The sequence below is a fragment of the Alnus glutinosa genome, chromosome 7 (assembly GCF_958979055.1).
Source record: "Alnus glutinosa chromosome 7, dhAlnGlut1.1, whole genome shotgun sequence".
In the NCBI taxonomy this organism is placed as follows: Eukaryota; Viridiplantae; Streptophyta; class Magnoliopsida; order Fagales; family Betulaceae; genus Alnus; species Alnus glutinosa.
In genome coordinates this window covers 25,068,814-25,090,767 of record NC_084892.1, presented here as the reverse complement: position 1 = coordinate 25,090,767, position 21,954 = coordinate 25,068,814, and the positions used below count along the sequence as shown (strand labels likewise).

The 21,954-nt window shown below is 38.9% G+C and overlaps 2 protein-coding genes and 1 pseudogene across 2 annotated transcripts; all 3 read left to right on the top strand.

The window, feature by feature from the left end:
* The first annotated feature begins 1,931 nt into the window (after positions 1 to 1,931).
* LOC133872926 (L-type lectin-domain containing receptor kinase IV.1-like) lies at positions 1,932 to 4,214 on the top strand. Its single transcript, XM_062310588.1, has one exon. It carries the CDS (start codon positions 1,962 to 1,964, stop codon positions 3,993 to 3,995), a length of 2,034 nt encoding a protein of 677 aa, XP_062166572.1. The 5' UTR covers positions 1,932 to 1,961; the 3' UTR covers positions 3,996 to 4,214.
* A 6,561-nt stretch (positions 4,215 to 10,775) lies between these two features.
* On the top strand, positions 10,776 to 13,103 carry LOC133872927 (L-type lectin-domain containing receptor kinase IV.1-like). Its single transcript, XM_062310589.1, has one exon. It carries the CDS (start codon positions 10,868 to 10,870, stop codon positions 12,869 to 12,871), a length of 2,004 nt encoding a protein of 667 aa, XP_062166573.1. The 5' UTR covers positions 10,776 to 10,867; the 3' UTR covers positions 12,872 to 13,103.
* A 2,566-nt stretch (positions 13,104 to 15,669) lies between these two features.
* Positions 15,670 to 17,824, top strand: LOC133873161 (L-type lectin-domain containing receptor kinase IV.1-like; annotated as a pseudogene).
* Positions 17,825 to 21,954: the final 4,130 nt, after the last annotated feature.

Below are 21,954 nucleotides of genomic sequence, written 5' to 3'. Positions count from 1 at the left end.
GCCACGTGGCTACAGTAGCTGTTACTGTAGCCACATGGCCAATTATCCACGTGTCATAATGATCACATGGCGAGTTGTAGCAAAAAATATGAAAAAGCCAGTTGGCCACGTGTATTAATTACAAGAGGCCAGTTAGCCGCGTGTATTAATTACACGAGACCAGTTGGCCGCGTGTATTAATTACACGTGGCTAATTAGACACGTGTAAATAATACACGTGGCTAATTCAATAAAAAAAAACCCATTCGCTACGTGGCTTATTTGTTAACTCACGTCGCCATTTGGCAATTTTTTTTTATTTTTTATTTTTTCCCGCGCACCTCTTCGGAGATAGTTCAAAATTTTCAGCTTTTAAAAATTTAAAAATTATTTTTTTTTCTTTTAAAAACCAGTCGCCTGTCACATGCATTTAACGCATGTGACAGGCAACATGATGAACCCCTACAGGTTCTGCATCTCTCTAGAAGGGGAAAGCCTTCTCCTTTCCTTTGTAAAACAAACAAACAAACAAACAAACAAACAAAAAAAAGTTCTCAACTCTCTTGTCTCTCAAGTGGTGGCCGGCTGAAAAAAAAAAATTCGGAACTCTCCTGTGTCTCTCGTCCTTCTCTGTCTCACTTTAATTTGTCTATATTTTTTTTTCAGCACACGACAACTGGATCGCTACCACTCAGAAAAGCTCGTTTTGGTCGTTGGTGACGGAGAAAATTTCTGGTGATGATGAGGAAAAGAGGCCAGTGGTTTTTTCCCGTCGCCGGGGAAGGAAAATCCATGGCAGTGATGAGCCATGGTCGACGACGTGGTGATTTTTGGTTTTTGTTGTTGATTTTTGGTGATTGTTGGTATTTTTTGGTGTTTTGTTGGTGATTTTATGGAAATGCGGTCGACAGAGGATTTTTGGAGAATTTTCTGGATTCGATTTCATGGGAGAAGGAAGGTGAAGATTTCGCCGGCCTTGCAGAAGTTTCCGGTGAGGGGAAAAACAAAATTTTCCAGCGAGGGCTAGGCAAAAATTGTTGGGAAAAAAAAGAAGAAGAAGAAGAACATAAATTAATTTATGTTCTTCTTCCTTTTTTTTAAAAAATAAAAGTGGTGGTTAGCAACATGGGTTAGTAATTTGAATCTAATTACCGGCGACTGGGTGATTTCTGGTGATTGGCGAAAGAAAATACCGGTGAAAAAAGAAAAAGAAAAAGAGAAGAAGAACAGAAATTTCTTCTATCCTTCTTCTTTTTTTTTTTTTTAAAAAAAAAAATGAAGTAGTTAGCCACGTGTATTTAGTACACGCGGCTGACTGTTTGCTGCGTGTACTTCAAAACACATGGCCAAGTGGACACGAGTATTGAAGTACACGCGGCAAACAGTCAGCCGCGTGTACTAAATACACGTGGCTAACTGTCAGCCGCGTGTACTATAATACACGTGGCACAGTGGCCACGTGTATTGTGGTACACGCGATAAAATGTGCATTTAGTAACAACCGGATCTAACACGAGTCGCACACGTGGCCATTTACACGTGGCAAACTGTTCGCCACGTGTACTGTGTCCGTACACGTGGTGAAATGCAAGTGGCAAAATGCAATTTTTTTTGTAGTGAGTGTTATAAAAGTCAATAGAAGTGCAAATTTTTGTGCTCACTTGATAGTACATTGAGCCGTAGCCAGATACTTTTCTAACTGCATTTCCACTGCTCCTCCTCCCCCACCATTTGTTTCTATTGTAAGTCGGAATGACCCAACTCCTATTAAGTTGTTAATTTCCTTTTTGCATTAAGCTTGTTAGTAGTTTTTCTTGTTCAATCTACTAGAAAAAAAACACAAAAACACAAAAAAAAAAAAAAAAAAAAAAAAAAAAAAAAAAAAAAAACACAAAAGGCTGCATCAAAAAACATGTAAACCGACGCGCTACATGTCTTTAAACTTGAAAGTGGAACTATGAAACCATGAAAAGAGGGAGCGGATGCAAAATACAGCCATGTTGTCTAACCTAGTATTCCTTCTGCCTCTCCTAATCAGCTTAGTAGCCTCCGAAAATACCAACTTCACCTTCGTCGGGTTTAAACCGGAAAATCTAAGCATAGACGGCATAGCCGGAATCACTTCTACTGGCCTTTTGAAGCTCACTGATAATACAAAGCGTCAACAAATGGGTCACGCTTTCTACCCCAATCCAATAAGCTTCAAGAATTCGTCGAATGGCACCGTTTCCTCCTTCTCTACGACCTTTGTATTTGGTATCATTTCTGAATATCCCACTTTGAGCGGTCATGGAATTGCTTTCGTGATTGCTCCCACAAGAGGGCTCCCAGGAGCTCTGCCAAGCCAGTTCCTTGGCCTTTTCAGTGGTAGCAACAATGGTAGTGCCGCCAATCATGTTCTCGCAATAGAGCTCGATACCATCCAGAACAACGAGTTTGATGACATCAATGATAACCATGTTGGGATTGATATAAATGGGTTGAAGTCCGTGAAATCTTTTGACGCAGGATATTATGCTGATGACAATGGCAGTGAGTTTAGGACCCTGAGGCTTATAAGAGGCGAGCAAATGCAAGTTTGGGTGGATTACGATGGTGTCAAGAAGCAAATCAGTGTTACTTTAGCTCCAATTAATGGAGGTAAACCCAAAACTCCGCTCTTGTCTTTGTCCTATGATCTTTCAACGGTCATTGAAAAAAACATGTATGTTGGCTTCTCGTCTGCAACCGGCTCAGTCCTAACAGCCCATTATGTTACGGGTTGGAGCTTTAAGGTGAACGGCCCGGCTCCAGAACTTGTCCTCTCTCTACTTCCCAAGCTGCCTCGGATAGGAGCTAAACCGAGATCTAAATTTCTGACAATTGGGTTGCCTATTATTATTGTTAGTTTAGTCTCGGTAGCAGTTTCAGCTGTGGTTTATGTAATAAGAAGGAAGAGGAAGTTTGCAGAATTGCTAGAAGACTGGGAGCTTCAATATGGGCCTCACAGATTCAAGTACAAAGATCTTTATATTGCCACAAAAGGATTTAGGGACAAAGAGCTGTTGGGCTCCGGTGGATTTGGCAGGGTGTATAGAGGTATACTACCTACCTCTAAAATTGAGATTGCAGTGAAGAAGGTCTCCCATGAATCAAGGCAGGGAATGAAACAATTTGTTGCAGAAATTGTAAGCATTGGTCGGCTTCGTCACAGGAATTTAGTACCACTCTTTGGGTATTGCCGGCGCAAGAGAGAGCTGCTTTTGGTGTACGACTACATGCCCAACCGCAGCCTAGACAAGTACCTCTTCGACCAACCTGAGGTTACCCTGAGCTGGAGCCAGAGATTTCGAGTGATAAAAGGTGTGGCATCGGGGCTGTTTTATCTGCACGAAGAATGGGAGCAAGTTGTTATTCACAGAGATGTCAAGGCTAGTAATGTCTTGCTGGATGGTGAATTGAATGCCAGATTGGGAGACTTCGGTCTTGCAAGATTATATGACCATGGAGCTGATCCTCAAACCACCCATGCGGCTGGAACTCTTGGGTATCTTGCGCCGGAGCATAGTCGAAGCGGCAAGGCCACGCCAGGCACCGATGTGTTTGCTTTCGGGGCATTTTTGCTCGAGGTTGCTTGTGGAAGGAGACCAATAGAGCCACGGAGAGCAGCAGATGATGACCTTTTGCTTGATTGGGTGTTTTCTCATTGGAACCGAGGCGAAATTCTTGAGGCAAGGGATCAATGTTTGGGAACAGATTATGTAGCAGAGGAAGTAGAGCTGGTTTTGAAACTTGGGTTGCTCTGCTCTCATTCAGAGCCTTCAGCTAGGCCAAGCATGCGCCAAGTTGTGCAGTTCTTGGAGGGTGACTTTCCTCTTCCAGAGTTAACGTCGCTTGGCCTTTGTTCCAGCGGCTTAACATTTGCGCATAAGGGAGGTGGTTTCAGTGATTTTGCGATGTCCTATCCGTCTTCAGGGGACAGGCCATTCACGCAGACCTCTTTTGCTGCAGACTCGCTTCTCTCAGGCGGTCGTTAATTCTAAAAGCTTTTGTTTGAGTTTGTTGGTAATCTTTTGGGTAATGTTGTTTGAAATGATTGTAATGGAGTAGTAGATTGTTTCTTTTAAGGTAGTGAAGTATAGTTATCGTTGTGTAAACATGGACGAGATGAGCTCTCTGGGTCGATTGGGTCTTCTGTGATCATATATTTTGCAACTTTGCATTCTACAAAATAATTCATCAGCGTTTTGGATTTACATTGGATCGATGCCACTGTTAAGGAATAGATTAGAAAATTCTACATTTTCTTGTCCTTGGATGGAGACTAGAGATTAGATTTTTATTATGTAAAAATCATATTTGCGTGAACTGAAAAAGGGGAAAGCAAAAAAAATCTTAAATCTTGGTGAAAAATCATATTTGCTTAGCACATTCCACTTAATTCTACACAAACAAACTGTCAAACCCATAAACAAGTTTAAGCTTTTAAGTTATGTGGTGTCTTTATTGGCTCATTGACTCTCCCAAGATGGTTAATCTCTTATATCGGATATGTTGCATATGCTCCATGCAAGCAAAAAATGATGGCATCATCATAATTATATGTACATATATTACACACAGTTTTGCCCCACGACTGCATTGTATTTTAATTCGAATTCATATGGGTAGCATGGCAATCACATCAAACGTGTGGGCTATCGGTCGAGGGGTCTTCACCTAGGGAAGTTCCTAACCCGTCGACTCTCCCCTATGATGACAGGATGGGCGATTTGGTCCTTCGGGATTAGTCCCTGTGGATGTGCCAAAGGTAACATGCGCCACTCTCGGCTAAATAGCGGAGGTGGGCTGGTGGAGGGTAAAACTTACACGCTGCATAAATGATTCATGTACCATGCTGCATTTGATCTAATTGCATGTCACTTAATTGTTTCTTTACTTGCTAAATTATTTGAATTCTATTTAGAATTTCTGAAAAATATCATACTCTTGTTTGTTATGCTTTCTGTACTGAGTTGTCAAATTCACCCAATTTTTCTCCAAATCTTTTCAGATGACACAGTAAGACGAAGTCATTTCCTTGTAATGGCGTAGACCTCGCTAAGAGCAATAAGATCATTGTGGATCGACCAAACCTTTATTTTGTATAGTATGTCTCTTTTTGAAATTCATGGCATTGTAAAGATTTATTAATAGGCATAAATAATAAAATAGGAAGTTACAATCTATATGTTGTAAATGTACGCTTTCATTTAAATGTTTTTAGCATTCAAGTTCGCGTTTCTCCTTATATCCCAAAACGGGGGCGTGGCAACAATACCCTAAATGAATAAGGTTTGCTACTGCTAAAAGACCCTGGCAAGATATTAACCAAAGAATAATGTTTTCTGCATAACAATGTACACACTTTGTACAACAAAGTTAATGTGGAAATGACTTTCACATTTTTTTAAAAAAATGCTGGACAAATCAGCTTTGTTGTACAAAGTATGTACATTTGTTGTGCAGTAAAAATTATTCTCAGCCAAAATGAATAAGGTTGCCCCAAGCATGCCCTAAGCATTAATCTAGAATGAGGGCTTGGGACTAGTGCATCCGAACTATCCCGAAGTGGAGGCTTAAATCCATATGTTAGAGCATTCTTAGTAGCTTTATCAAATTTTACTAATCAAAATAGCTAAAAGCCACTTTTCTCTATTTAGTTATCAACTTTTTTAAAAGCACTCTTAGCACTCTCACCATTTTATCGGTCAATTATCATTATTCCATTTAAATAATTTTTTTCAAAATTGAGGCTGTATGTGATACATTAGAGAAAAAGAAAAAGAAAAAGGAAGAGAGACAATTTTAATAGTTTTTTTTTTTTTTTTAATGGATTTGGTGAGTGAATAGTGCTCACTAATATTGTTGGTGAGTGCTCTTTACTCACCAAATTTGTGAGGTGGTTGGGGAATCATTTTTTAATTATAATTTCATCAAATTGGCTCACATGAATGCTCTTAGCCAAAATGGCTAACATGAGACCTTTTTTTTTTTTTTTTTTTTTTGTTGACATGAATTAGTCAACCTTAACTGCTCTTAAGGTTTAAACTTTAAAGCATTGTTGAAGGTGCTCTTATAATTCAAATATGCATATAATGCAGGTTTTTATCCTAATTAATAATTATGCCTCCACCGGCATTGGCATGACAAGTGGGATAAACTGACTTTAGAATCATGTGGCTGTTACTTTAAAATCGTTGTCCATTGTATTTTCCTTGCAACTTTAATCATTATATAATTCATAAGAGTAACTTTAGAGGACTCTTTTTTTTTTTTTTTTTTTTTTTTTTTTAAAAAAATTTTTTTTTATCCATCTAAAGTGAATGTTGCTTTTAAAATTATTATTTGATGAAAATATAAAAGTAATTCATTTAAAATTTAATAAAAATTTTAAGAAACACGTCAATTTAAAGAATAAAAAGAAAAAAGAAATTGATCCCTAACATTACTCGATTCTTAAATTGCAAATTATCTAGGTTTAACTTAAGACCCCAATATGCATAATCTATCCCCTGTTAAACCTTTCTTTGCGTAGTTTATATTCATAATAATCCTTCCCAGGAAATTGAGAGGTTCAATAAGAACGCTGTTTATTGCCGACTTCGTGGGGGCTTAAAAACGCCTTGCTCGGCAAGTTGAGAGAGACTTGGTGGGTGAGTGGTGACCCATGGAATTTGGCATGTTGACAAATCGGGACCAATTTTCATATCTGTAAACGGGTCCTATTAGGGAACTGTGAGTATGTCACATCAAATGAAATTAATTAAGACGAAAACATTGAACTTTTACATCTCCTTTAACATATTTGTCGGGAATAATTCCACTCAATCCAGTCCCATTCAAAGGTTAAGGGCCTCCAAATCAATATTGGCCAAGAAAGATGTATGGGCCGGGCCCTGGACCCATGTGACAAATCTTCTGGAAAAGAGGCCCTTGAAAAATGCGTAATAAGCCACCTGTTGATGCAGTTTTCAGTATAGTGACGTGTTGGATAATGATTCGCCTGATTCTTGATGATCTGCAAAATAATAAACACTGCGTCGAGGGGGTGCCGACGATCCCCCTTCGATGCCTAAGTCAGAGAACACTGATTGTGATTTTCAGAGAGATAATGTACTTGAGATCATTTAGTCTATTTTGTACTTGGGGTAACAGCCTATTTATAGGCATATAGTTATCAACCACAATGTTCCACCTTCATGTCATGGTTGAATAGAACCCTTAGTGGGATGAGATAGAGGTTAAGTGGGAGAGTGTAACACTTACTGTTTATAGAATATTTGAATCATGTATCTTATCCCATTTGTTCTAAATATAGCTTTTAAGGTGTTATAGGATTATGTTAAACCCTAGTGATTGAGCGGGTCAAGTTGGGCCAACAAGATCAACTACGCCCAGGTTCGGGTATAGGCCAATTTGTCTAGGGGATAATAATTTCCCTAACACCACCCCCATAAATGGTTATTTCTAGAGGTACGTGATCAGTGGCATATCTGGTTCCAGGAATGAATATATCCCATGCCCAGAGTTTGACTTCCCCTACTAAGTCTTGGAAAAAGGTGCCTCAGAAACCGCGGTGTCAACCTGGTCGTCGAGATGCAAGGAGACGACTACGTCACAATCCCAGATAATCCCGTATCGTATACGATCTCAAGAAATTCGGCTAGAATCTTACACCAAGATGAATAATTACGAACAAATTAGATCCACAAGTTTTTTTTTGAACATAAAGGAGATAAATAAAATGGTAATTTGTGAGACAAAAATCATAAACAACAGCAGATTTATTACAATTGATTGGAATTAGTTTATTAGAAAATAAAATCCAACGAACAACTTGAAAGGGAAAGATGACCAAGACACCAGTGCCATATGTTCAAAGGCTTGTGCTGTGTGCAGTCACAATAGCCGAAGGATGCAATGGAAGGATTAACAATCAACCGACAATGACCATCACACCTGGGGCTGCCAAGAAGAGTCCTCCAGATACCATTCCCGACAACAAAAAATCAGGGTGTAATTCAAATACAACGTCATTTTCAAGGATAAATTGAATAATAGAAAGGATATTATTTTTATTTTTCCCCGGCATGGTAGAACTCCGTACAATCAAGTTTCAAATTTATTATTGAGCCTCACATATTTAAGAATAAATTTAAAAATAAGATAGGTAAGAGGTGAATTTGAATAATTTTCCTTCATTTAGATTATGGGAAGCACTTGAATCAAGATTCCTAGTTGAAGGAGGAAGATGTCTATAAGTAAGAAAAGCATGCTAAATTGCTAATCACCTTGAATTTGGTTTAGGTGTTGGTGTTATATATATATATATATATATATATATATATATATATATATATATATATATATATATATATATATATATATATATATATGTGTGCTGTAGTTTTTTCAATTGTTTATATTTAATTTAACTCCTTATCCTTTTGTTAGCCTGAGTCCAACATATTTAAATAGCGTGCAATTTTAAAATTACAAATATAGGTTTTTAGGTGGGCGGCTAAAAACCGCTGTGCATCCACTATTTACCTGTCCGCATGAGTTATGAGCAGATTTTCAACCCCAAATTCTAGGCGGGTGGATACCATATTTGCTATCTGCACATATGCATACGGATAACGGAATATAAATAGGCCGCCTCCGCATACTCATATATATTAAAAAATTAGTTTTGTTTTGTTAAAGTAAAACAAGGGGCTTCAATTTGTTTTAAGGAATGGTGTATGACGTAGGTTTTATTTACAAATTTAAATTGCATGTATACAAAATAGAGGCTTATAGATGTTACATGCAGATTGGTTCCGTTGCTATAAAGATCAAGAACCCCAGCGGCAACAAGTGCATCAAGTCCATCAACAACCTGCTAATCCCTATTGGCTATCAGGTACTCCAACTCCTCGTTTTCGTATCATGTGTGAGTAGCTTGTTGATTTTGTTATTTTTGTGTGTGGTCGAAAACAGAAACGAAGGTTTACTCCATCTATAAGGAGTTCTTATACATCCATGATGTTTTCGAAATTGACAGAGTCGTCCCAGTCGATCGGTTGCCTAATATTTACGATCCAATTTGTATTTTGGTATTACAATTTACAAGTGTATTTAGTTTAAAATTTGGATTAAGCCCGTCTAAAAAAGCTCATAATTTTTTTATTTTTTTTAAAAAAGGCCATATAAATTAAATCGACACCCTCAACTAATACACGAAAAGCCTGTTTGTGATTATGATAGGAAATAGAGCTTCTATATTCAGAATTCTTTTGAAAAAAAAAAAAAAAAAAAAAAAACTTCATTTTGAAGCTTTTCCCAACAATGTGTTTTAGCATTTATAGCAAAAAAAAAATCAAAAAAGTATTTTTGAGTTTTTTTTTTTAACCAAACAGACTCATTTTTGCTTTATATATATATATATATATATATATATATATATATATATATATATTTTATAGTATAAATACATTTTAAATTCCTTAACAAAATCTCAAACATGTCTGAAATCTTTGTTCCACATCATAATTAAACTACTTGTCGAAGAGTCTGACAAGACAATACCTTAAGGTTTGCTACTGCTAAAAGACTCTGGCAAGACATTAACCAAACTGAATAAGGTTGCCCCAAGCATGCCCAAAGCATTAATCTAGAATGAGGACTTGGAACTAGTGCGTCCTAACTATCCCCAAGTAGAGGCTTAAATCCACCTATTAGGACATTCTTGGTAGCCTCATCACATTTTACTAGTTAAAATAGCTAAAAATCATTTTTCTTTATTTTAGTCATTCACTTTTTTAATGCACTTTCAGCACCCTCACCAGTTTCGCTATCTACTATCACTATACTATTTAAATAATATTTTCTAAAATAGAGATTGTGTGTGATGCATGAGAAAAAAAAAAAAAGGAAGAGAGAGTTTTAATAATTTTTTTTTATAGATTTTGGTGAGTGAACCATGCTCAATATTGTTGGTGGGTACTGTTCACTCCCCAAATTTTTTTTCACCAAATCAATGAGACTGCTAGAGTTATTTTTTTTTTTTGACAATTTCAGCAAATTAGCTTACAGGAATGCTCTTATCCAAAATGGCTAACATGATGTTTTTTTTTTATTATTATTTTGTTTTTATAGAGCTAATTAAAATAAATTTTTAACTATTTTAATTAGTCAACCTGAATTACTCTTAAGGTTTTAAAGCATCTGTTTTTAAAGCATCTGTTGAAGATGCTCTTATAATTAAAATATGCATATAATATAGGTTTTCATCCTAATTAGTAATTATGTCTCCACCGGCGATGGCATGACAAGTGGGATAAACTGACTTTGGAATCACGTGGCTGCTACTTTAAAATCGTCCTCCATTATCCGACAAGTGATCGAGGACTATTTTTCTTGCGACTTTCGCGCTATACCGAAAATTGTTCTTACTTCAAAAAGAGAAGAAAATTGTTCTATCAATATTATTCTATGAATAATCAACATAACCCATCGTTTTCCCATTCAGTTCTGACAAAAGAACCCTGCCGCCCACTACTCCTTATCAACACAGGGACCTCTCTTAAGCCAACCAATGAACCAAACTCAAACGGATCGATTTCTGTAGCATCAGGTCAAATTAATCAATAAAACGATGACCTAATTATGCATGCTAAAGGGAGATAGAGATCTTATCGGTATCCCAAGAAAGCGAAATTAATACCAAGTTGTTCTTTACATAAAGCTTACAAGTTGTACATTCTAATGAGTCAGCTTACATCTTTAAGGTGCATTGAAAATTGTACACAAATACCATGTAAACCAACGCTACATGTCTTTAAACTTGATGGTGGAACTATGAAACCATGAAAAGAGGGAGCGGATGCAAAATATAGCCATGTTGTCCAACCTAGTATTCCTTTTGCCTCTCCTAATCAGCTCTGTAGCCTCCGAAGATACAAGCTTCACCTGCGTCGGGTTTAAATCGGCAAATCTAAGCTTAGACGGCATAGCCGAAATCACTTCTACAGGCCTTTTGAGGCTCACCGATGACACCAGACAGCAAAAGGGTCATGCTTTCTACCCCTCTCCAGTAAGCTTCAAGAAATCGTCGAATGGCACCGTTTCCTCCTTCTCTACGACCTTTGTATTTGCTATCAATTCTGAATATCACACTTTGAGCGGTCATGGAATTGCTTTCGTGATTGCTCCCACAAGAGGGCTCCCAGGAGCTCTGCCAAGCCAGTACCTTGGCCTTTTCAGTGGTAGAAACAATGGTAATGCCACCAATCATGTTGTCGCCATAGAGCTCGATACCATCCAGAACGACGAGTTTGCTGACATCAATGATAACCATGTTGGGATTGATATAAATGGGTTGAAGTCCGAGAAATCTGCTGGCGTAGGATATTATGCTGATGGCAATGGGGAGTTTAGGACTCTGAGCCTTATAAGTGGCGAGCGAATGCAAGTTTGGGTGGAATATGATGGTGTCGAGAAGCAAATCAATGTTACTTTAGCTCCACTTAATGTCGGTAAACCCAAAATTCCGCTATTGTCTTTGTCCCGCGATCTTTCACCTATCATTGGCAACAACATGTATGTCGGCTTGTCGTCCTCAACTGGTTCACTCATGACAGCCCATTATGTTTTGGGTTGGAGCTTTAAGATGAATGGCCAGGCTCCAGAACTTCTCATCTCTCAACTTCCCAAGCTGCCTCCGATATCAGGAGGTATAGAGAGATCCAAATTTTTGACAATTGGGTTGCCTGTGATAATTGTTAGTTTAGTCTTGGTAGCAATTTCAGGCGTAGTTTATGTCATAAGAAGGAAGAGGAAGTTTGAAGAATTGCTGGAAGACTGGGAGCTTGACTATGGGCCTCAGAGATTCAAATACAAAGATCTTTTTGTTGCCACGAAAGGATTTAGGGAGAAAGAGCTATTGGGTAGGGGTGGATTTGGTATGGTATATAGAGGTGTACTACCTACCTCCAAAATTGAGATTGCCGTGAAGAGGATCTCCCATGAATCTCGGCAGGGAATGAGAGAATTTGTTGCAGAAATTGTTAGTATGGGTCGGCTTCGTCACAGGAATTTAGTACCACTCTTGGGGTATTGCCGACGAAAGAGAGAGTTGCTTTTGGTGTATGACTACATGCCCAGTGGCAGCCTAGACAAGTACCTCTTTCACCAACCTAAGCTCACTCTGGGCTGGAGCCAGAGATTTGAAATCATAAAAGGTGTGGCATCGGGGCTGTTTTATCTACACGAAGGATGGGAGCAAGTTGTTGTTCACAGAGATGTCAAGGCTAGTAATGTCATGCTAGATGGTGAACTGAATGCTAAATTAGGAGACTTCGGTCTTGCAAGGTTTTATGACCGTGGAAGTGACCCTCAAACGACCAATGTGGTTGGAACCATTGGGTATATTGCGCCAGAGCATAGTCGAAGCGGCATGGCCACAACAAGCACCGATGTGTTTGCCTTCGGGGCGTTTTTGCTTGAGGTTGCTTGTGGAAGAAGACCAATAGAGCCGCGGTGGCGAACAGAGGATGTCATTTTGGTTGATTGGGTGTTTTCTCAATGGAATGGAGGCGAAATTCTCAAGGCAAGTGATTCAAATTTGGGTACAGATTATGTAGCAGAGGAAGTAGAGTTGGTATTAAAACTTGGGTTGATGTGCTCTAGTTCAGAGGCTTCTGCCCGGCCAAGCATGCGGCAAGTTGTGGAGTTCTTGGAGGGGGATGTTCCTCTTCCGGAGTTACCATCGGCTGGTATTTGTGCCAGCGGCTTAACGTTTGCCATGTCTTCCTCGGCGGCTCCGATGGATAAGGTCTTCACGCATTTGTCTTCCGTTGAAGAGTCGGTTCTCTCGGGAGGTCGTTGATTCTTTAAGTTTTTGTTTTTTGTTACCCATTGTGAATTTGAGAGTTTGTTTGTGTTACAGTAGTCTCCAAATGTTCAGACAGCAATAGGCAGACGAAAGAGAAAAAAAAATTTTATATTAAAATAATACTAAGAAATTACTTTTACTTTCCTAGAGGGTAAAACTTTTAGTTTATTTGATGTTTTATTAGTTTAGGAACAACAATGAATATCAATCAATAGGTTTTTTAAGAGTTTTTCTTCATGTATCGAAAAGAATGAGATTAAGGGAATTTGTTGCTAGTTCTCTAAGTAGTACAAGTCAATTCTAATCATATTAAGTATGTAATATTATGTACGTATTTCTATAAGAATATTTTTAGAAGAGTCGCTTGATTGTTGATTCTGTCCTAATTTTTCTTTAGGGACATTGTAATAGCTTCTTTATTTAAATGATGTTTTGTTATGAATAAAAGCAAAAAAAAAATTAATCAAAATCAACCTTGTGCCGTGAGATCCGAGTTTTTTTTAAGAACCTAAATTATTCCGTTTTGAACCTAAGTTCGTAACATATTATTGCTAGAAAAGTATGCTAACTTTTCTCAAACTAACACTTCATTTGCAATGTCTCTCGTACTAAAATTGCATTAATTTATCTCCAATGACAAAAATATACTTAATAAAAAATAAAAATAGAAATTCTATTTTTTTTTGTTTTTTTTTTTTTTTTAAAAAAAAAAAAAAAAAAAAAAAAACTTGTAACAGACCCACGTCGCTATCGTGTGTCTTCTCAAGACACATGGCTGCCCTGGGTCACGAGAACCTGGTTTTGTGCCGATTCCACGCCTTTAGCAAGCCCATAAAAGCTACTTCAAATAAACCGTGGGTCATGAATGGACGTGTTCTCATCCACATGCTGTTGGTTCACTTGGTTGGTTTCAATATTAATTGTCTTGAATGGCGGCTGTGGGCGTGGCTGCTACTTCAAATAAGCTTCCATCATTCAACAACGACTATAGAGCATGTTGGAAAATCTTATTTCTGGTAGTAGTCTCAATTCATATCCGATACTCTCGTTCCAAATCAAATATTAAACACTCATATTTTATTGTCTATGAAATCGTATTTATTGTTTATGAAATCACAATCTCAAACCCACTTTCAGTAGGAGTAATAAATTCAATTCAGGTTTGACTTTACTTCTTTGCCTATAAATATGCACATAATCCAGGTATAAACGATGGACTGATTATTTTATACATTAAGCATATTTTTATCTCATAAGCTAACTTAGACATCGAAACGAGAACCTTAAAATTGAAATGGTTATTTTAGTTGTTTAACATAGCAGTGAGCGTGAAGAAATTGAAATGGTCATTTTAGTTGTTTATCATAACAGTGATCGTGATTCGTGAGAGTGTGAAGAACGTGTTGTTCACGCTGTACTGAAACTGTCCTAACATAGCATATTACTTACAATTTTAAAATTGAAGTATTAATCTTTATAATTTTTGAACTCATAGATTCCACCTAAAAATGAAAAAAAAAAAAAAAAAACACAAGAGATTGATATTTGGTACTTTGTGGCTGCTAATAATCGTTTGCACGGCAAATTGGGCGAAACTACGTGGGTGACTATGGAGTCTGGGAATGAATAATGATGTAGAATTGTAGATTAGATTGCCCATAATTTTACTGACTTTTTTTTCTTTTTTTAGGCTGAAAAATACCTTTTTAACTTTTTTTTTTTTTTTTTTTTTAATGGTTTCCGTCTAACCTAAAAGCAATAATCGGAGTAGCAGCTTTATGTACATCGAATAATTTGAGTTCTTATTAACATAAAGCTTACAAAATTGTGATTTAGTTTAGGTGATATGCAGTATTTTTTTTTTTAACAGTTTAAATTTAAGTTTACATTTTTTTATAAAAAAATTTAAAATTAAATATATGCACCATCATCATCAATCATCATCATTATTATTATTATTATTATTATTATTATTATTATTTTACATCACCCAATTCAAATCTTACAAATATTACTTTATGATGAGTTCCTATCTGTTTGTGAGAGTCTACACAAATATACACCCTGCAAATTGAAACTTGACTGGACTTTTGCGTGGAGTTGAACTTTTTTTCTAATTTTTTTTATAAAAAACTCACGAAATACATCATAAACCACTCCAAAGGTGAAAGTAAACTTCTTTTTTAATAGGGTTAAAGACATTTTTGGTTCTCATGATTTGAAAACTTTATTTTTTGGTACCTCAGTTTCAATTTGCATCGTAGATAGTACCTGTGTTTTGAAAAAAGAAAGATATGGTACTTCTGACCATTTTTCTGTCCAAAATTTAACGTATTGCCACGTGTCTACTCTCGGGTGTTGACACGTGGCACAATGTAAAAATAAATTAAAAAACAGGAAAAAAAATATTTAAAAATTAATAAAAAAAATTAAAAATAATAAAACTTAAAAAATATATATATATTAAAAAAAATTAAAAATTGAAAAAAAAAAAAAAAAAAAAAAAAAAAAAAAAAAGGGGGAGGCTCAACCACCTCCTTGGCCAGTCTAGCCAACCCCAATAGCCAAAGAGAAAAAAAAAAATAAATAAATAAAAAAATTGTGAGGGTTTTAGCCCTTGGAGGGTGGCCGAGGCCAAACTTTTTTTTTTTCTTCTTTTTTCTCTTTGGCCATGTGGGTGGCTGAACCACCCCATGTGCTACGGGGGTGGTTCAAAAACTCCCAAAGACCAAAACTCATAAATTTTTATTATAAATAAAGTTTTTAAACCACAAGTACTAAATATGGAACGGATGCAAAATTTAGGCATGTTGTCCAACCTAGTATTGCTTCTGCCTCCCCTAACGATCAGCTTCGTATCCTCCGAAGATACCAGCTTTACCTACGTCGGATTTCAATCGGCAAATCTAAGCCTAGACGGCATAGCCGGAATCACTTCTACTGGCCTTTTGAAGCTCACTAATAATACAAACCTTCAAACGGGTCATGCTTTCTGGCCCAATCGAATAAGCTTCAAGAACTCGTCGAATGGCGCCGTTTCCTCCTTCTCTACGACTTTCGTCTTCGCTTTCGTTTCTGAAGATGCCACTCAGAGCAGTCATGGGCTTGCTTTCGTCATTGCTCCAACAAGAGGACTCCCAGGAGCTCTTTCAGCCCAGTACCTTGGCCTTTTCAATCCTACCAACAATGGTACGTAATCCCAAGAATCAAGTCGTTGCCATAGAGCTCGATATGTTCAAGACTCTTCAGTTTAACGACATCAATGACAACCATGTTGGGATTGATATAAATGGCATGAAGTCCGAGCAATCTGCCGGCGTAGGATATTATGCTGATGACAATGGTGGGTTTAGGACCCTGAGCCTTAAAAGGGGCCAGGAAATGCAAGTTTGGGTGGAATACGACGGTGTCGAGAAGCAAATAAATGTTACTTTAGCTCCACTCAATGTCGGTAAACCAAAAATTCCGCTATTGTCTTTGTCCCACGATCTTTCACCTATCAATTGGCAACAACATGTATGTCGGCTTCTCGTCCTCAACTGGTTCACTCCCAACAGCCCATTATGTTTTGGGTTGGAGCTTTAAGATGAATGGCCAGGCTCCCGAACTTCTCCTCTCTCAACTTCCCAAGCTGCCTCTGATATTAAGAGGTATAGAGAGATCCAAATTTTTGACAATTGGGTTGCCTGTGATAATTGTTAGTTTAGTCTTGGTAGCAATTTCAGGTGTAGTTTATGTCATAAGAAGGAAGAGGAAGTTTGAAGAATTGCTGGAAGACTGGGAGCTTGACTATGGGCCTCACAGATTCAAATACAAAGATCTTTTTGTTGCCACTAAAGGATTTAGGGAGAAAGAGCTATTGGGTAGGGGTGGATTTGGTAAGGTCTACAGAGGTGTACTCCCTACCTCCAAAATTGAGATTGCGGTGAAGAGGATCTCCCACGAATCAAGGCAGGGAATGAGAGAATTTGTTGCAGAAATTGTGAGTATGGGTCGGCTCCGCCACAAGAATTTAGTACCACTCTTGGGGTATTGCCGGCGAAAGAGAGAGTTGCTCTTGGTGTACGACTACATGCCTAACGGCAGCCTAGAAAAGTACCTCTTTCACCAACCTGAGCTCACTCTGGGCTGGAGCCAGAGATTTGGAATCGTAAAAGGTGTGGCATCGGGGCTGTTTTATCTACACGAAGGATGGGAGCAAGTTGTTGTTCACAGAGATGTCAAGGCTAGTAATGTCATGCTAGATGGTGAACTGAATGCTAGATTAGGAGACTTCGGTCTTGCAAGATTTTATGACCGTGGAACTGCCCCTCAAGCGACCCATGTGGCTGGAACCATCGGGTATATTGAGCCAGAGCTTAGTCGAAGCGGCAAGGCCACAACAAGTACCGATGTGTTTGCCTTCGGGGCCTTTTTGCTTGAGGTTGCTTGTGGAAGAAGACCAATAGAGCCACAGTGGCGAACAGAGGATATCGTTTTGGTCGATTTCGTGTTTTCTCACTGGAACCGAGGGGAAATTCTTGGGGCAATGGATCCAAATTTGGGTACAGAATATGTAGCAGAGGAAGTAGAGTTGGTATTAAGACTTGGGTTGATGTGCTCTAATTCAGAGGCTGTAGCCAGGCCAAGCATGCGGCAAGTTGTGGATTTCTTGGAGGGGGATGTTCCTCTTCCGGAGTTACCATCGGCTAGTATTTGTGCCAGCGGCTTAACGTTTGCCATGTCTTACTCGACGGCTCCAATGGATAAGGCCTTCACGCATTTGTCTTCCGTTGAAGAGTCGGTTCTCTTAGGGGGTTGCTGATTCTACAAGTTTTTGTTACCCATTGTGAGTTTTAAGTGTGTCAAGTGACCATTTTTATTGATGCTACTTGCTATTAAAAAATTATGTGTTTCTTACGTGCCAATGAGTAAGGACAAGACGAGTAAAATCTAATTTGTATAAAATTTCTGTCATTTCTTTAAAGCTATGCAGTATATGTATGAACATGGGTTTTTCCTCTGGTCATATATTTTGGAACTTTGCATGCTCTAACATCCGTCCAAATAGTTGCATTGGGAGGAAAATAGTTCATTAGCGTTTTGTGTAATGACCCAGAGTTTGATTTCGAGATTAAAATCCTGATAGAATATTCTATGGACAAAATAATAATCTGGGGGTATTTTTAGAGATATGTGAATACTTATTGTTGGTACAGTTTTCGATATGGTGTGAATCTGCACGTTCTCCTGATGTTCTTCGCGCTTCTCAATAATTTTGCAAAACGACAAAAACTAGGGACCCTTCCAGGGATCCCACTCCGATGCCTAAGTTAGCTTCTGTGAGAAAATAATGTTCTATGCATGAATTTGAGTCTTAGTTTATACCTGGGGTATGAGCCTATTTATAGGCAAAGAGGTGGAGTCAAACCTGGATTAAGACTCCTGCTCCTTGTTGATCTAGAACTGCTGTCAGAGTTCTAATTGGACTTTAATCCTTTATTAAACTTCTAATTGGATATCTTCTTAGACTTCTGATATGATAATTCTTCTTATTTGATTGGACCATAAGTCTTATCCCAATTCTTTGATTTATTTGAAGTAGTTGTTAAATGTCTATCTCCTCCTTGGATCGGGTTGAGTGGAATTTATCCCCAACAGTTACCCCCCAATTCCCTTATCCGAAGCTTGCTTGAATAACGGGAATTCCATGTCTAAGGAAACCCAAGCTTTGTCTCCTTCTGAAAACCTGCTAACCTGCAAAACCTGAGGGTTAAATCTTACCCCACATTACCTTCTTGTTTTTCCTTAGGGTTTTCTCCATGTCTCATGAAAAACATGCAAAACCCGAGGGTTAAATCCGACCCCCTGGCTCTCTTTATTTCTCTCTCTCGGCAATGATTGATCCGAGAATGCTTTCTTGTTGCTCTCGGCAAGGACTGATCCGAGACTCTCGGCTAGGACTGATCCGAAAGTTTTTCTTCTTGCTCTCGGCTAGGACTGATCCGAGAAGTTTTTTCTTGCTCTCGGCTAGGACTAATCCGAAAAGTTTCTTCTTGCTCTCGGCTGGGACTGATCTGAGAAGTTTTTTCTTGCTCTCGGCTAGGACTGATCCGAGAGGCTCCTTCTCGGCTAGGACTGGTCCGAGAAGTTTCTTCTTGCTCTTGGCTAGGACTGATCCGAGAGGCTCCTTCTCGGCTAGGACTGATCCGAGAAGTTTCTTCTTGCTCTCGGCTAGGACTGATCCGAGAGGCTCCTTCTCGGCTAGGACTGGTCCGAGAAGTTTCTTCTTATACTCGGCTAGGACTGATCTGAGACTCTCGGCTAGGACTGATCCGAGAGTTTTCTTCTTGTACTCGGCTAGGACTGATCCGAGAGTTTCTTCTTGCACTCGACTAGGACTGATCCGAGAGGCTTAGCTTCTTGCTCTCGGTTAGGACTGATCCGAGAGGCTTTACCTACAAAATAAGCGACATCAACGGGTTCCCGGTCCCTAGACCGGGAACACTCCAAAGCTTAAGTCAGCTTTATTCATTTATTCTGAAAATACTTATTCCCAAAATCTGGGAATTTTCTGTCTAGTCTGAATTAAAAATAAAAGTCTAGTTCTTTGCAAATATAAATGCTAAAAAATAAAAGCAAGCCTGAAATTCCCGAGAGTCCTTTTTATGGGATCACGAGCAGATACTGATGTTGCCTCGGCTCTCTATGCCTAGGGCTTCTGCTTCCTCGGCCTTCTCTTCTTTCTATGTCATCTCGGGGATCATTCTCTTGATGCCTCTCGCCTAGCTGAGGACGGTCTCGGGGATAGTAATCCCGTGGCTGCTGATCTCGGGGCTGATAGTCCTGATGATTCCAAGGCCTGTTATTTCCTTGCTGGTTTCGTTTTTCTCCCAAGAACCGAACCAGCTTGCCATTCTTTATGAATTCTTCTATTAACAACCTTAGGGTTACGCACCCCTCGGTATCATGACCTGCTTGTTTATGAAAATCACAATATTTGCCTGCATTCCTGTAAGGAGGATTACCTGGTATCTTTTGTGGTTCCTGGAACGCTGGATCTCTTTTTATCTCCATAAGGACTTCTGATATCTCGGCATTGAGAGGTGTAAAATTGTAATCTTTGAACTTCTTTACTTGCCTCTGCTCTTCCCCATCAGCTTTCCTGAATTCTTTCATTTTCTTTTCTAGGGCTGTCTCTCGGGGTGGCCTAGAACTTGCCATAGACTTCAGCGTTTCTTCCTGATTGATGAATTCTTCTATCTTATCCATGAGGCCTTGCAAGGTACTCGGTTACTTCCGGACCAACTTCAAAGGCTCCTCGAGTGAAATTCCTTGATAAATGGCAACAAAGACCATATCCTCGGTTGGATCTTCGACCGTTACCTTCTCTCGGTTAAACCGAGCCATGAACTCCTTAAGACTTTCGTTGCTTTGCTGGTGCAATGATAGCAAATATCCTGAAGGCTTCTTCCTTGTTCGGAAAGCTAGAAATTCGGTTAGGAATATTTTGGACAACTCCTTGAATTGATCAACGGAATTTGGGGGCAGCTTCCTGAACCAGTCTCGGGCATTCCCCGAAAGAGTAAGAAGGAAGGCCCGACATACTACTTCATCGGGTGTCCCGTGAAGGTCTAGATGAGCTCGGAAATTTTCTAGGTGATCCAAGGGATCTTTGTCTCCTGCATAACTTAGAATTTGGGGTACCTTAAACTTATCGGGAAGCCGATAGTCTGCCACCCGTCTGGTGAAGGGTGAGTCTGTACCCATTAGGAGCTTGTCCACCATTACGGATCTGCTTTTGTCTTTTCTTTCCATCTCTATGTACGTGCACCTTCTCTCCAGCTCGGCAATAACTCTATTCAGATCTCCTTGGCGATCATCCTCCCTCCGAGGATTAGTGTTTCTGTTGTGATCTTCTTCCTCATGCTCATCCCTGTTCATCTCGGGATTGGACTGTTCCGGCCTCCTTCGCAGCAGCTCGGTATTCCGCTATGTTAAGGATTCAATCTGGGCTTCCAACGCTGCTATGCGATGTTGATCTCCACCCCCCGGGGGAGGGTTCGGTGGAGGCTGCAAATTATTTTGAATAACTGGCTCCATTCGGACTATGGGCTCTTAATTGGTCTGGCTTCCGGAACGTGTGTTCATCACCATGCTGGATTTTATTTTTCTTTTATGAGGAACGAATAATCGTTTCCCACAAACGACGCCAAACTGTTGGTACAGTTTTCGGTATGGTGTGAATCTGCACGTTCTCCTGATGTTCTTCGCGCTTCTCAATAATTCTGCAAAACGACAAAAACTAGGGACCCTTCCGGGGATCTTGCTCCGATGCCTAAGTTAGCTTCTGTGAGAAAATAATGTTCTATGCATGAAATTGAGTCTTAGTTTATACCTGGGGTATGGGCCTATTTATAGGCAAAGAGGTGGAGTCAAACCTGGATTAGGACTCCTGCTCCTTGTTGATCTAGAACTGCTGTCAGAGTTCTAATTGGACTTTAATCCTTTATTAAACTTCTAATTGGATATCTTCTTAGACTTCTGATCTGATAATTCTTCTTATTTGATTGGACCATAAGTCTTATCCCAATTCTCTGATTTATCTGAAGTAGTTGTTAAATGTCTATCTCCTTCTTGGATCGGGTTGAGTGGAATTTATCCCCAACACTTATAAAGATATATTACTTATAGTAAATCAAATAAAATGATATTAGTAAGTAAACTGAAGCATCAAAATTCATTTAGTTAGCTTTATTTTTATTAATTTCTAGATTCTAGTAGTTTCAGGATGAAACAATTAAGCTGGAGTAGGTGTAATCGTGGGAAGCTGATTATTGTCAAAAGGAAGCTGAAATGACTCATACACCCCCTTTTCTATGTTTGTGTAAAACCGAAACCCACCCTTCATGTTTCCATTCATTCCCTTTCTTCCCTTCACAGCACCAGTTCGTGAGAGGGAGTAGTGGTGAGCGATTGAGATTGAGAGGGAGACCGAAAAGGAGAAAGAGGGAGACTGAGTGAGATAGGCAGAAATCGGGAGAGCAGAGAGGGGTAGAGAGTGTTGATGTAGTCCCAACTGAAGACGTAACAACCTC